This window comes from Poecile atricapillus, chromosome 4, assembly GCF_030490865.1.
Source record: "Poecile atricapillus isolate bPoeAtr1 chromosome 4, bPoeAtr1.hap1, whole genome shotgun sequence".
Lineage (NCBI taxonomy): Eukaryota > Metazoa > Chordata > Aves > Passeriformes > Paridae > Poecile > Poecile atricapillus.
Window position 1 is genome coordinate 54,150,954 of NC_081252.1, and position 13,419 is coordinate 54,164,372.

The following is a 13,419-nucleotide window of genomic DNA, read 5'->3' on the forward strand; positions in this document are numbered from 1 at the left end:
CCGGCTATCTTGTCTTCTTTGCCATGCAGAGACTACTGTCCTTCATTCAGAGTCCAACTAGCTGCAGTTTTGTGACTTAATTCTTAATTTTGTGCAATTCTTATCAGATTACTGTTTGAAATAAATCCCAAGGATGTTGATTAACTGCTGTGCTACAGTCCTTGCTGCTCAGGATTGCTGGCAGTGCATCCACTCCAGCATGTGTCAAGCAAGAGCTGGTGGGTGCTGGGTACCTGCAGAGGAGGTACCTGGTAAGGACACAACATGCTTTAGTGGGACTGAGAGTTACTGTTGGGAGGGAGGAATAGCTGCCAGTACAGGACCAGGTTCCAGGGGCTGTGTTCCCATTTTACATTGTTTCAGCAGTGCACTGCCTGATATACCAAGTACACCTTACAGATCTTCTGGAACAATCTTTCAGAAAAACAGTAAGATCGTTTGACACGACTTAGATCTGGATTGCACTGGATGCCAACAACCAGTGAGAAACTGAAGTATTTGGTGCAAGTCATTGCACTTTTTTGTGACTCAATTCTCTCTCTAAACAAGGGAATTTGTGCCTTTATCAAAGTGCTTTGATCTTCCCACAATAGGCACTGTATAATTTCTCAGATTCTGTATTAAATAATGATCTCTGGAAATAGACAGCAGGGCAAAATACAGAAGTACATCAAAGAGCCAGAAGCATGGGGAGTCCCAGGTACCTACCACAGTCACTCACACTAGATGGAAGAAAACCAAACCAGAACTGGGTGACTGCAACACACCACAGCTGGTCCTCCGTACATGCAGCGCTGCTCACTGCAGAGGTTTCAGAGATCCTGCCTTTTTCTTGTTCCACATGTCAGGATTAGTTCTTTCCACACTTCTGGCTAACCTCTCTCTGGAGTACTGCATCCATGTGATTCACTAGCACGCTTACACTGCATCCCTTGCTGCCTTTGGCATGCACCTTTGGAAGCCTAAGTTGCACACACCAATGAACTCCTTCCCTCCTTCTTCACTGTTATTTCTTTTCTTCAAAGATTAAGCATCACTGCTGAGGATTTTTATCTGTAGAAGTGATATGGAGAAAATGTTGATTATTTCAACTTCAACTTTCCAGGAGTGGTTAATTTGCTGTTTCTGCTGAGGGATTCAATGTATGGATTTTCAGGTGGCTTTTTAAAAAAATATTCCCTGAATCAGAAATTATTGTTCATATGGAAGACAGTATGTGATGATTTCTGGTACTCAGAAAATAGGAGATGTAATTTTACACGTTCTTAAGGACGCTCAGCTACATCACAGTTGGAGTATCAAGTATCTAGATAGAGCTGTAGGCTCTATTACTTCTTCCTCATACTTGTGGAGGGAAAAGCCCTGAGCTTTTACAGAGTTGGGAACTTGCTAACTGCTATTACTTCCCTTCAGCTTCTAGTCCAAAGCCTTTTACTGAGAATTTGTATAAGCCCATTACTAAGTGCACTTAGATGAGAACTAGATCCACTGTTCTCAGAAAGCATGACTGGTAAATAGGTAACAAGCAACTTCAGGCTTTTCTAACCACATAGAAGGACCTGTTTCATTGTACCAGGGAGCTGAATGGAAATTAACAACCACTGTAGATAGTACAGTACTTCCAGGAGAAGTCTCATCTTACGTGGTTCTGAACTGGCACCCCACCCACTGTGGTTTTGTTTTTCAAAGTCAAAAAATGTAACAACATAGATGTAAGCATAGATTATTATTATTTTTATTGCTCTTGTTAAAAAGTCAGTGTATGAACTATGGCATTATGCTGTAAAAATACAACATTACTGAGTGATCTAACAGTATGAGTGAGGTCCATTACGACAAGATTTCAAACATGAAGCGTAAGCTTCACTATGGATTTCCAAATAAAAAAAACAAGCTTAAGAGGTAAATGGATTAATAATAACTGATGTATGTGGAATTTCAATATTAAATTAATACGAAGTGGACTTGCAAAAACCAAACATATAAAAATCATATCCTGTGTGAATGTCCACTGTAACAAAATACTAGTGACTATTAACTCAGTGCTTAGGGACTGAAAAAAACTATGGCAATATTTCTGATTCTCAATCAAACTCAAACAACAGCATAAGTATGGGTATTATTGCACAGTGTTGCTTTAATTGGCTTGCAAACTACTTTTGCCTTAAGGAAAGTGAGACTTTTTTAGATATGTAATCTTATTTGAAAGCTGCATTGCAAAAATAATGGCATCCTAATTAGAACTTCTATACCCTTTAAGAAACAGTTTAAGAATATCTGGCACACCATGAAGCTCTTGAAATAACTCCACTTCTTCAGAAAAAGTCTTTACATTTCTCAGAGGATGGGTGGGCACAGAGTAGCAAATAAAGGGGAAAAAAATGACAGTGGACATTAGTTTCCCAGCAAAAAAGATGTCTTACATCACACAGCAGATCAGAAATAAATAAGATAAAATTAGAGGAGTCTGAATATAAATCCTTGAATGATGCTGCAAGAGTCACAGGCTTCAGCAAATAATGTCAGTATATTTTGTTAAGAATAATGCAGTTACTATATACAGAATGCTTATCAGATAATGCTAACTAACAATAGACTAAATCAATGGTAGTTAAACAAGAAATATACTAAACCAACATAGTTAAAAAAAAGGAAGGCAACCCCCAGTTATGCATAGTTACATATGAAAATGTCCAGCTCCCTGGAGTCAAATGGATTGACACCTTCAAGCATCAGAAAGCATTCTGAGGTGTAAACATAATTAACAGAACCCAGCCAAGCTGTAGGGGAATTACACTGTCAAAAATCTCAAGTCTAATCACAAATCACCTGTAAATGTTACCACTGCATAGCTGCAATGGGGCAGTCATCCATTTACACTGACATATTTCTTCAAAAGACCTTCTAAAGGATGTCCTACTCAACATGGTGGTGATCCAGACACAAACAAAAATGTGACAAACCCAAAGCACTTAGGTTTAGAAGCACTTACTGAAGAATCCATACCATATTTACAGCATATTGTGTAGGACTGCACGCACTAGTAAGTTTCTCCTATTTACTATTTCTTATGTGGCATCTTACTCCTCACAGCATTTCTACATACTAAGAAGAGGAGAGTCCTTTCCCGAATAAACCAGCTTCTCTGATACGGAAGCCACCATGCCAATATCTTGCTTTGCCACAGTAAGGCGTGTACAACGAACACGACAATGTCAAATCCCCATGGATCATGACAAAATGACTCAGTTCTTCCCTTTGTTTCTTGCTCAGCTTTTCTGCTCCCTTACAACTGTGCAGGTCAGTCAGCAGCCAGTTCTTCTCTAGCAAGTAGAGGCTTCCCATCTCTGTCACCCATCTTTTTTTGCATCTCTTCCACAGCTTTCAGCAGAGCTGCTCGCTCCTGCTCAAGAGTGAGAATGGACTCCTTCAGTTTGCCTTCATTGGTCAATAAAAGCTCTACTGTAGCTTCGAGGTTTTGGATTTTGCCATTAGCCACCTATCAAAGTAAAAAGATAGGAGGGAAGAAAGGATGGGAAGGGAAAAAAGGGTAAATTCATTAATGACTGAAACCATCTTTAAACTATTTTTTGAGATACATGAATACATATAAAATACTTTAGAAATTTAACTCAGAATATAATGCAAAGTAATGAAATTAGAAAGTTATCAAATCTGCAAATTTTATACCAAAGAACTGCAGGTTAAGATAAGCATATATGGGTCAGTTGGGAGATATTTTTGGCCAGCCACACTTGTTGCTTTGCAAAACAAAGACAACTCAACATTGAGTCCAACAAATACCAGGTCTGAAAGCAAAGAAGAGGACTTAGAGCAATATGCAAATGGAAAACACATTGTGGAAAATTTCAAGAACTCCCTCAAAAGGCTGCACATACTGGTATTCTACTTCATGGTGAAACAAAGTATTAGATTATTCAAATTGATCATATGAGACCTGTAGGTACTGTGACAACATCAGATATCTGGAAGTTTCATCACTGGATAACATTTGGAGACATGAATATAGGGTGGTCTTTGCTTTCAGCAAAGAATTTGGCTTTCTGATGAACCCACTACCCATCATGTAATTGTGATGGGTTAAAAAGCTCAGCCTTTGGGGACAAAATACTGGGGACAAATACTATTGACCCACATTATTTGATGATGCATTTTCCGCCTATCAGCAATGGGTCACCTTCCACCTTATGAAACAAAGTCTGATTGCCATGGGGTGACTTTACCTTTAAGATAGCTTTGAGAGCTAAGGAAGTGGAAGCTGCTGGTGGCTGATGGGAGTCTTTTCTCCTGACCAATTATCGGTCATTTCTAAGAACTGACAGCAGTTTTGACCATTGAAAAGTGAGATCAACTTGTGAACACCCCCTTAAGATGTAAAGCCAGAGTTCTCTTGCTCTCTCTTTGGTTTCCGGCTTTTGACAAGGTAACAAGGCTCTGTCTTGGCCTTCCCCCCCCCAGGCCGGACAAGGCCGCAGAGAGCGGAGGTGGGGGGGGGGGGGAGAAACAGAGCTGGCCGGCCTGGCTTGGTTTGTAGTTTCTGCTGCTGAACTGAAACCTGACACCATGAACACTTACAGATTTTCCAAGACTTTAATTCTTTTACTACCTGGATAAAACATACAGATTACTCCTTTTTCCCAGAGAGACAGAGAGAGAGAGAGAGAATCAACATGAAGAAGACAGTGGAGAAAAAAGTTAAGTTTTAGATAGGAAAGAGAGAATAAGGAGATGCTTCATAAGCTGAAATATTTTTCTGTTAAAGCTATGGAGATGGACAATAGTGTTCTGAAAAAACCTCCTTTAATTCATGACAGAGTATATCGGGAGGAATGGAGTGTTCAAAGTGTAGATTTTGAGCAAAAAGTAAAGCAATTGTGATACAGTGAGGTGCTGGAACAGAGTGAAGATTTGAGGCCTTGAGGGCAATGAGAAAACTGTTTTCCAGAGAAGCTCACAGAGACAGATGAAGAGAACTTTTGCCTTTGAATAACTCATCCTTAAAAAATGCCATCCCTAGACTCATGGCCCATACACACCTCAGAGTGATGTGAAATGGGAGGAGTGAACTCTGATGACAGATTTCCGGGCAGCTGGCATCAGAGAAATAGAAAACTATAACAGAAATAGTTTTCTTGTGAGAAACTCCATAGATTAGCAGAAGAAGACTTCTGTTTCTCTACAAAGGCTGATGAAAAGACTCTAGCAGGAATTGGGACTGTTTTAAACACCAAAGTTCCAAAGTTTTTTGTCTCTATGTTGTCATGTGAACAAGGGAATGGTGGGTAGTGAGGGATAAAAGGGTTTTCTGAAGGTTTATTCTGGTGTTCTTATTCTTGTAGTTTTGTTAATAAACTTTCTTTATTCCTTTTAAGTTCTAAGCCTGTTTTGCTCTTGTTCTAATCCATATCTCACAGCAAGAAATAAGTAATTTTTTTAGTTACTGCTTTAAAACCACAACATTGATGAAGCCCACCTCCAAGACAAAGGGATTGCTCCAACACTACAGGGTTAGATAGTTAAGTTCCCTGCTGTGATTCTAGCTGCTGGCTTGCCAGCACTCAAGTGGAGATGAGCTTCGTAATAAACTGTTTAAGGCTGTCAGGTCTATAGGGACAGGAGTGGGTGGAAGATCACAGGATCACAGACTGGTAGGGTTGGAAGGGATCACTGGAAGTCATCTAGTCACAGCCTCCTGGCTCAACCATGGTCCCCATGATATCTAAAGATATGACTTTAATAACAAGAGAAGAGGCAGTGTGTTGAATCAACTTTTCACTAATTACAAGTATATGCTCTAACCACCCTTCTCTCAGAAATTCTTCTGCATGTAAACTTTGAAGGCTAAAGTAAGTAAAACTTTTAATTGGCTATATTTTAAATTCACTAGACCAAACATTAACCCCTCCTGTGATGTAGTGTAGGACAGTATCTTCTGAAAAGGTGCATAAATTAGAAAATTAGAATGTTAAGCATATATGAAATATAAATTGTACCTGCAGTTCTTCCAGAAGATCAAAGTTTTGTTTGCGCAAGCTACTGTTTGCCTTTTCTAATTTATCCAATCTCTGATTGTCATTTAAAGATGAATCTATAAGCTCATCCTGAAGCACATGATATTCAACTTCATAAGCTTGCAACTGTTTGGCAATATCCATTTCAAACACCTGTTGTATATAAAAATATTATTAGGTGCTGTGCAGATCAAAAACATTACTCTTTCAAGGCTTTAAAATATATTGATCTAGATCTAAACTTAGATATTTAATCAGTGTATACAAAAAAGGACTTATTTTTTGGCATTGACATTTCCTATTGTGGAAATGGCAAGCCTGAGGCAGTAGAGTGCAATACATTAGCATTGGATCTACTTAAAAACTTTGCTACTGATTTGCTGCCTGACTTGAGCAAAACTACTTACACTAAAGGTTTCAAGGGTGTGGACTTTGTAGGGTATTCCCCTTTTCAAATTTAATACATCTCAGTTGGTATAAACCCTTCCAGTCATACCCAGAATTAGTTATCAGTTCAGAAAAAGTGTGGTCCAAACTCATCTGCCACATGTACAAATGTAAGGCTAAGTAAAATAAAAGCTTGAAATAAAAACCAGCAGACTTTGCTATCTTTATTTATGATTCTATAGTATTTTTACAGACTGAAAGAAAATTATCTATCCTTACACTAACACACTTAACAAAGACATTATGTAGCATCAAAATAGATTTCTATTATTGTTAACTACAAATCACTGAAACAAATGAACATTATTATCCATGAACATTAAGAAAACCTTTTATTTTAAAATCAGATAAATAAATTGAGAAGAAGAGTGACCCAAATGAAAAAACCTATTATATTCTTTTCCTTTTTCTAGGTTTTGGCAAGCATCTGCCTTCAAATTATTCATAACTATGACTCCAATCTCCTCTACAAGCAGAGAAGAAGGTAGTAAATTAAAAGGACAAGTGTGCCAGTCACAGAACGTAGAAGAAATAAAAGTTGATTAAAAAATGTATTTGAAAAATAGCCCAAGAATGGAAGTTCCAGGGTAATTCTTTATTTTTAAACCTCTTGTACTTTATTCATCTTGAAAATGAGTCAAATGTCAAATCACATCTTAAATACCTGTTAAAAGTAACAGGAACATTTGCCTATTTTATTTATCTGCTCTGTCTACAAAACTTTAACTACTGGTTAAAGAAAACATCGGTTTATGAAATGTTCCTGTCACATGTCCAATAAAAAATTATCTCATAGTTAAATGACAGCAGAAACATATATACTGGGCATCTATGCACAGAAGGAATACAGTTTAATTCGAGTTTGATTACACATAGGGAATTTTAATTTTCTGTCAATCTGAGCATCTCTGGAGAAGACACCCTGTTGAAATTTCAGTAAAACAAGCAGTGCAATTCAGCAGGGCAGGGCAGCTCATGACCTCTGCCACTTCTAGCCACTGTGCTCCTGAAGAGGGAGGGAAATCCCTGCTGTCATAATCCCTGCCAGAGTATCAAATCTGAAAGAAGGGAAACGGAAACATGAGGCAGTAAAAAGTTTGATTTGAAACCTAGCCAACTGAAGGCACGTTAATGCATAGAACCGAAGGCCATGCTGCGGAAGGATGAAGACCATGGGGATTGAACCAGGAGCTGTGTATGGACTGTGGGCTGGTCTAGCAGCTGCTCTCTTCAAAGTCAGCCCTGATCAAAGCAGGGGAACTGCTCTTCATTCTGCTCACTTCTACCTACCCACTTCAAATACAGAGCAGTCAGGGCTGCCTAAAGAGAGCATCCCTTGATCCTTCCGCTCAAAGCACAGGGTTTTCTGCAGGCCACCTAAGCACTGCAGGTCTTTCAGCCTGGCAGGTAACATACAACCCCCTTCTCCCACTGGAAATTCCTCACTTTCCTTCCCCTTGCACAGACTTTCTAGTCCTCATCTCCTTCCTTTGATAGTAAGCACTAGGAGTCATTTTTCTGGCCCTAATGTGTCCCCAGGAGCTTTGCTGCCAGGGCTCGGAGGGAGCCCCTGGCCAGCCCTCTGCAGAGCACTGTGCTGCTGCTACTTTCTTTATCAACCCACAGGCCTCGATCTCCAGCAGCCCTTGGGGGGTTGTCAGCATCTGTGGTTCTGCACAGTGCAGCCCCTAGGTTCTGGACCACAAAGGCCTTCAGAAAAACTGGCTAAAGCCCATCTTCTCTTTGCCTGGTGCAGTTTAGATGTCAAGCGTAAAAACACTAAGGGTTTTTAAGCAGGCAAGCCTTAATTAAAATAATTTCTGACTTTTTCATATTCCATAAGTATCACATTGAGTATTCTGCTATCTTGGCAATATTGCATTATTTTTCTTGTCTGCTGTTTAAAAGAACTGTATCAAGGATTCCAAGTTTTGCTGTCTAGAGTCACAACCCACTGCAACTCCCGCAACATGGGTCACAACCCATGCACTCCTGACAGAATTACAAAGGTGCTGTTGGTACATACTGGGGCAGCACCATAAAAGCCAGTAGAGACAGAGTCAATGTAGGGAGGTTTCTAGTTTCATTAAGTAAGGGTAACATTTGTGATGTTGTAAGTTAATTATTGCTTCTGATATGTGATTTGGAAGGCAAGATTCTTAAGTTAAAAATAAATAATTTTCACTAAAGGCTTCATAAAGTGACAATAACCAGTGGTTACAATACCATACAAAGCTACTAAGTCATCTTAGTTTACAAGTCATCTGCTTCCAAAAGTTTTCAACATCTTCCAAACTACACGAGAGTCCTCAGGTTGAAGTAGCTGTTCTGCTTTTTCTATCGAGAACAGGAGCATTCCTTTGCACACCTCTGATGTGTTCAGTTTATTTCATACCTGACTGATGGTCTTTTCCATCTGTACCAAACCCAAGTTGGGGAGAGTGCTTTTAATAAAATCAACAATAGTTTCTAGATTCTCATGCTGCAGAATCAAGGGCTTGTGGCTTCCCAAAAGGCTTAACGCCACTTTAAATATAGCCTCTGATCCTTGAAGAAAGAGCATATCTGTGAAAACAAGGAAAAAACAGGTTGTATCAAGCAAGCACACCTTTTGAAAAGAATATCAAAACAATAAATTGTCCAAGGACAACAACTTCTGATAGGAGTGATCTGGAGATTAGATACACTGTACTGGACACATGCTTTTCGCTATGGCTTTAGAAGTTTGAAAGGATCAAGATTATTACTGTGAATAGCACACTTGACTAACACAATCACTAATTTGTTTAGTGAGTTTTCACAAAAAGAAAAAAAGCAATTCAAGTTTAAGCTAAGTCTGCAATAAACTAGGTGATCAAGTTTATCAATGTTGCCACTTTTTATTGCATGTAATAATTTAGTGGGCTGTTTTGATGTTTGTAGGAATATAAATCTGAATAGAAATCTAATCCAAATGCCCTTTAAAAATTGTAATACAACAGGGAAAAAACCTATACCTGAAGACACAACTAAAGATCTGAAATTCTGTTTTTTTCTCATGTGGTGGAAAGAGCCACAAAACCACGATACAACATTGAGCACATGAGGCTAAAAGCACATTTTCCAGTAGTTTCAAGTTTCAGGTGCACATTCTGATTTTTATTATGTGTCTCAACCACTTCTATGCTAATAATGATATTAATAAGTGCCCTGAAATCTTACTCATACAGCTCAAGTGTAAATATTGCAGGCGGCCCTGCAATGACAGCACCTGGCATACCAAGCACACTGAAACCACAGTATACAGTGACTTTTCAATGTAATGCCCTTCCCTTTCTTCTCTTTTCCAAAGTGCCTATGTATTTATAGAGTAAAGAAATATAAGTCTGCAATAAAGGCATCAGACAAGAAACCAAATCTGTATTGCCCTCCATTTGACTTTCCTGGTACTCTAACCCAGAATCTCCTCCTGGTTTCATTGAAGGACTCACCTTGCTACAGACACAAGCACCTAACAAATGAAACAACACTGATAGAGGTGATAAAGGAATAGAAGATACTGTGGGGTTTTTATCATATTTCCTAAATATAAATTTACTTTGAAAGGGCTTCTCTCTTGTTCTTTCCCCACTTTGTATTTGAAGCCGTGATTGCAGCCACAATCACATACAAAGTAGCACAGTGGCACAAAAAAAAAAGAAAAGGTATGTCTTGATATTAAAAAAAAAAAAAGAAAAAAAAAAATGAGTAAAGCAGAGAGGTACAAAAAACCCACCATGCTGTAAGGGGAAACAACTACTAGCAAAACTACAGTTATCTCTGATGTAGTGAAGAACCTACGAAAGCATTGGCTAACAGCTTTTCTTAGTAAAACCAAACTCTATTTCCAAATTTGTATCATAATGAAATTCCCCTCTTTCACTCTTTAGCTTGCAATGTTGCAGCCATAACTCTGCATGTCTCTCCAAGAAAGAAAATAACAAATGAAAACTAAACACAAATCTCACACTTTTTCGCTGTTTGTCCTAAAAGGGGTGCAGCATTTTTCAGCTCTGTGTTGAGCTGAATATGAACTCCAGTAGCAGAAATTATTAAAAAGTGGTGGCATCTGCCTCAATTCTCTGTTGAAACTCAAAACTATGGGAAAATTATTCATAGGGAAAGCTCTATATTAGGACAGGAAATAATGAAGAACAGCTAGAAACACGAAGTGAAAAACACAGAGGTAAAAAGAACGTTTTTATGATTCAGCACCTAACCCATAATGACATGCAGATTAACTCAAGGTGACCTAAAAGTTGTTAATTAATGTATGTGTGATTGAGCTGGTAATAACACAGCTGAAATCCCCCTCTCATTTAAAACAGCAAGTACTTAACAAAGACCTATTTGTTATCCACTCCCCACGCTTCATATTAAGTGGGCTCCCAGCCAACAACAATACAGTGAAGGTACCCAAATTAATGTCAGCATGATTGACAGTCTACAGGATTAAAAAAATCAAGTTTTATCTACAATCTTGAAACAAAATAAACACTGCTCTATCAAATCTCCTCTATTAGTAAGTGAGCAGGGGTACTAAAGAATGCATCTTTCTTAACACTGTACTTTCAACAGCTCCTGCTCAGGAGAAGTGTTGATAGTTTGGACAGAAATAAAAACTTAAAAGGAGTTTTGCTATTTGATTCATAAAACAGTCTAACCCACTTCTTTTACATATTGCCTGTTAGATGCCTGCAAAAAGCACACTTTATGGAAATCCAAAGGAATGGTCTGTAACAACTGTATAATTAAATAGGAGCAGGCTAGTTTCAGATACTAGAGGTTCAGAAATAACATGTTAGAAAATGGCAGTGCAATCTCAAACTGTTAGTAACCTATAAACCAGTTACTTCAGCATCAATATTCTTTTCTCTCAAGGGTTCTAGTAAATGAATAAATATCTGTATGTTCTGCAAAAGTGCATGAAGACATGGGTCAAAAATGACTGGATTTTAACTTGCCATGCCGCTAATGACAGCCACTGGCGGAGTGATAGCTCTAGCCTTTTTTCTTTAAAGTTGTGTTTCAGAATCTTTAATATGGGTGAGGATGAGATTTTACTTTCTAATGTAAGAGAATGTCCAATGTTCCTAACGTACATAGCTCCGTAAATACTGTTTTAAGGAAATTACTAAATACAAAGGAAATACTGAATTTCATGAAAATACTAAATACAAAACTGCAAGTGTTGGTCACATTGAACCTTCTCTCTAAAAAACATCAGAGGTTTTTAAGAGGCAACAGTTTCTGTCACACATGCTTTTCTCTTGTTGACCTAAAATCATACATGTGTAGATCATGCTTCCATGCCTTCTATTCTAAGGCAAAGTCCTTGTTTTCTAAAGCCCTACAACCCCTTCAATGACAGAGAAAATACTAATCTGACTATTAAGGCAGAAATCCAAATATACTGGATACACAAGGCACTTTTATAACCTCACTGCAGTCAACTGCTCCATTCAAATGCTTCTTACCTTGTACAATACTGTGAAAGATTAAGAATAACAAAAAGATGAGCTAATCATAAACTTGGTATATGACACTTGCATACAGCACTTCATGATTCCTACAATTTATTATTGTCAGCTACATACTTGTTGAAGTACATAAACCTGCTTTGAACTCTTCCAGGGAAAAAAACATGCTGTTTTCCCATGAGTTTGGATGCTAATCATGGAACATACAGCTCTTTTCACTGTGAATTTTTCTAGCCTTACTTTTAGCATGTCCTTCAACAGAACTGTTGTTTGTTCTTCTGGAGCTCTATATTACTATTTGTGGTAGACAGGACCATATTGTTTTTAAATCAGGAAAGTGTCAATATTAATCCACAAATAAATAATTTCTTCATTGCATCTCTTAAATGAGACTAAGGCAAATCAAACTAGCTTCTCACTAGAAGAGAAGAACTGAGGAGAAAGCTCCAATCCACCCCACTCATTATGGACAATCCAGTACCACGTTATGAAGTTGAAAAACAAACAACTGAAAAGGAAACAACAAAGCATCATATCAAACACCAATCTATGAAATATACATCCAGAAGAAAGCATCAAGGTAATTTTTTAACTGGCATTTAATTAAAAAGGAAAGCTTCTGTAGATTCTAAAAATAGGCAATAGATGTGACTTTAGAAACTAAATCCCAGATGATTTTTGGAACTAAAATTGCCAGGATAAGAAACACTAGTTTAAATGTCTTGTATTTCTGCAGAGTAAATCCACAATTACACTGCAAGGGCCATCTCTGTGTGTGTTTTAAAACATAATCCTCAAGATAATTTTCTGCTGACACTGCTGGAAATTATGATAATGGAGTAAATGGATATATTTCTCAGATGATGCCTTTGCTACATCTCTTTTTAGCTTGGAAATAACTAATTGTTGGTGTTGAAGTGTCATTGTCATAATACAATGGCTGCCTTCACGGCATCAAATTTTACATCTTTAAAAGTGGTCACAAGGTGGGAAAAGGTAACAATGAGAGACTTTAAGGACTGTAGTTTACTTTCCTCCTCTCTCTTCCAGTTTTACTGACACACTGCACACTCCACAGGATGACCCCTGCTGTTTTTCTCCTGTTCACAGTAAGCAAAGTATTTCTCCTGGATGTCTGAAACAGGTTGGATAATAATGCTGTTCCTAATAGCAAGATTTCAAATGTAAAACTTCAGAAAGAACAGGGAGAAGTCTTATGAAGAATTACCAAACACTCTGGATACAAATCCAAGGGGAAACTGGGAGGCAAACATGGTGAGAAACCAGGGAGCAGCATAGAGGCTGGGGCCAATCTCATGTTCCTCTAGGTGGTTATAGAGATCTCGATGGTAGTCATGAAGAAGTCGAGACAATTGGTACATCTGGATCTGCATGGAATAAGAACAAAAGACTAAAGATCAATGTGTTTTAACATTCATAAT

At 38.1% G+C, this 13,419-nt stretch overlaps 1 protein-coding gene across 9 annotated transcripts in view; it reads right to left on the minus strand.

Annotated features, from left to right (window-relative positions):
* Positions 1-1,711: 1,711 nt before the first annotated feature.
* The window catches only part of TBC1D1 (TBC1 domain family member 1), a 100,346-nt gene continuing 88,638 nt past the window's right edge, over positions 1,712-13,419 (minus strand). For all 9 annotated transcript variants that reach the window (XM_058837482.1, XM_058837488.1, XM_058837486.1 and 6 more), the window contains 4 exons: positions 13,206-13,365; positions 8,875-9,044; positions 6,015-6,185; positions 1,712-3,499 (listed from right to left, as the gene is read on the minus strand). In XM_058837482.1, the coding sequence (XP_058693465.1) occupies positions 3,302-3,499; positions 6,015-6,185; positions 8,875-9,044; positions 13,206-13,365 (699 nt within the window). In that variant the 3' untranslated portion in view covers positions 1,712-3,301. The remainder of the gene's footprint in view (positions 3,500-6,014; positions 6,186-8,874; positions 9,045-13,205; positions 13,366-13,419) is intronic.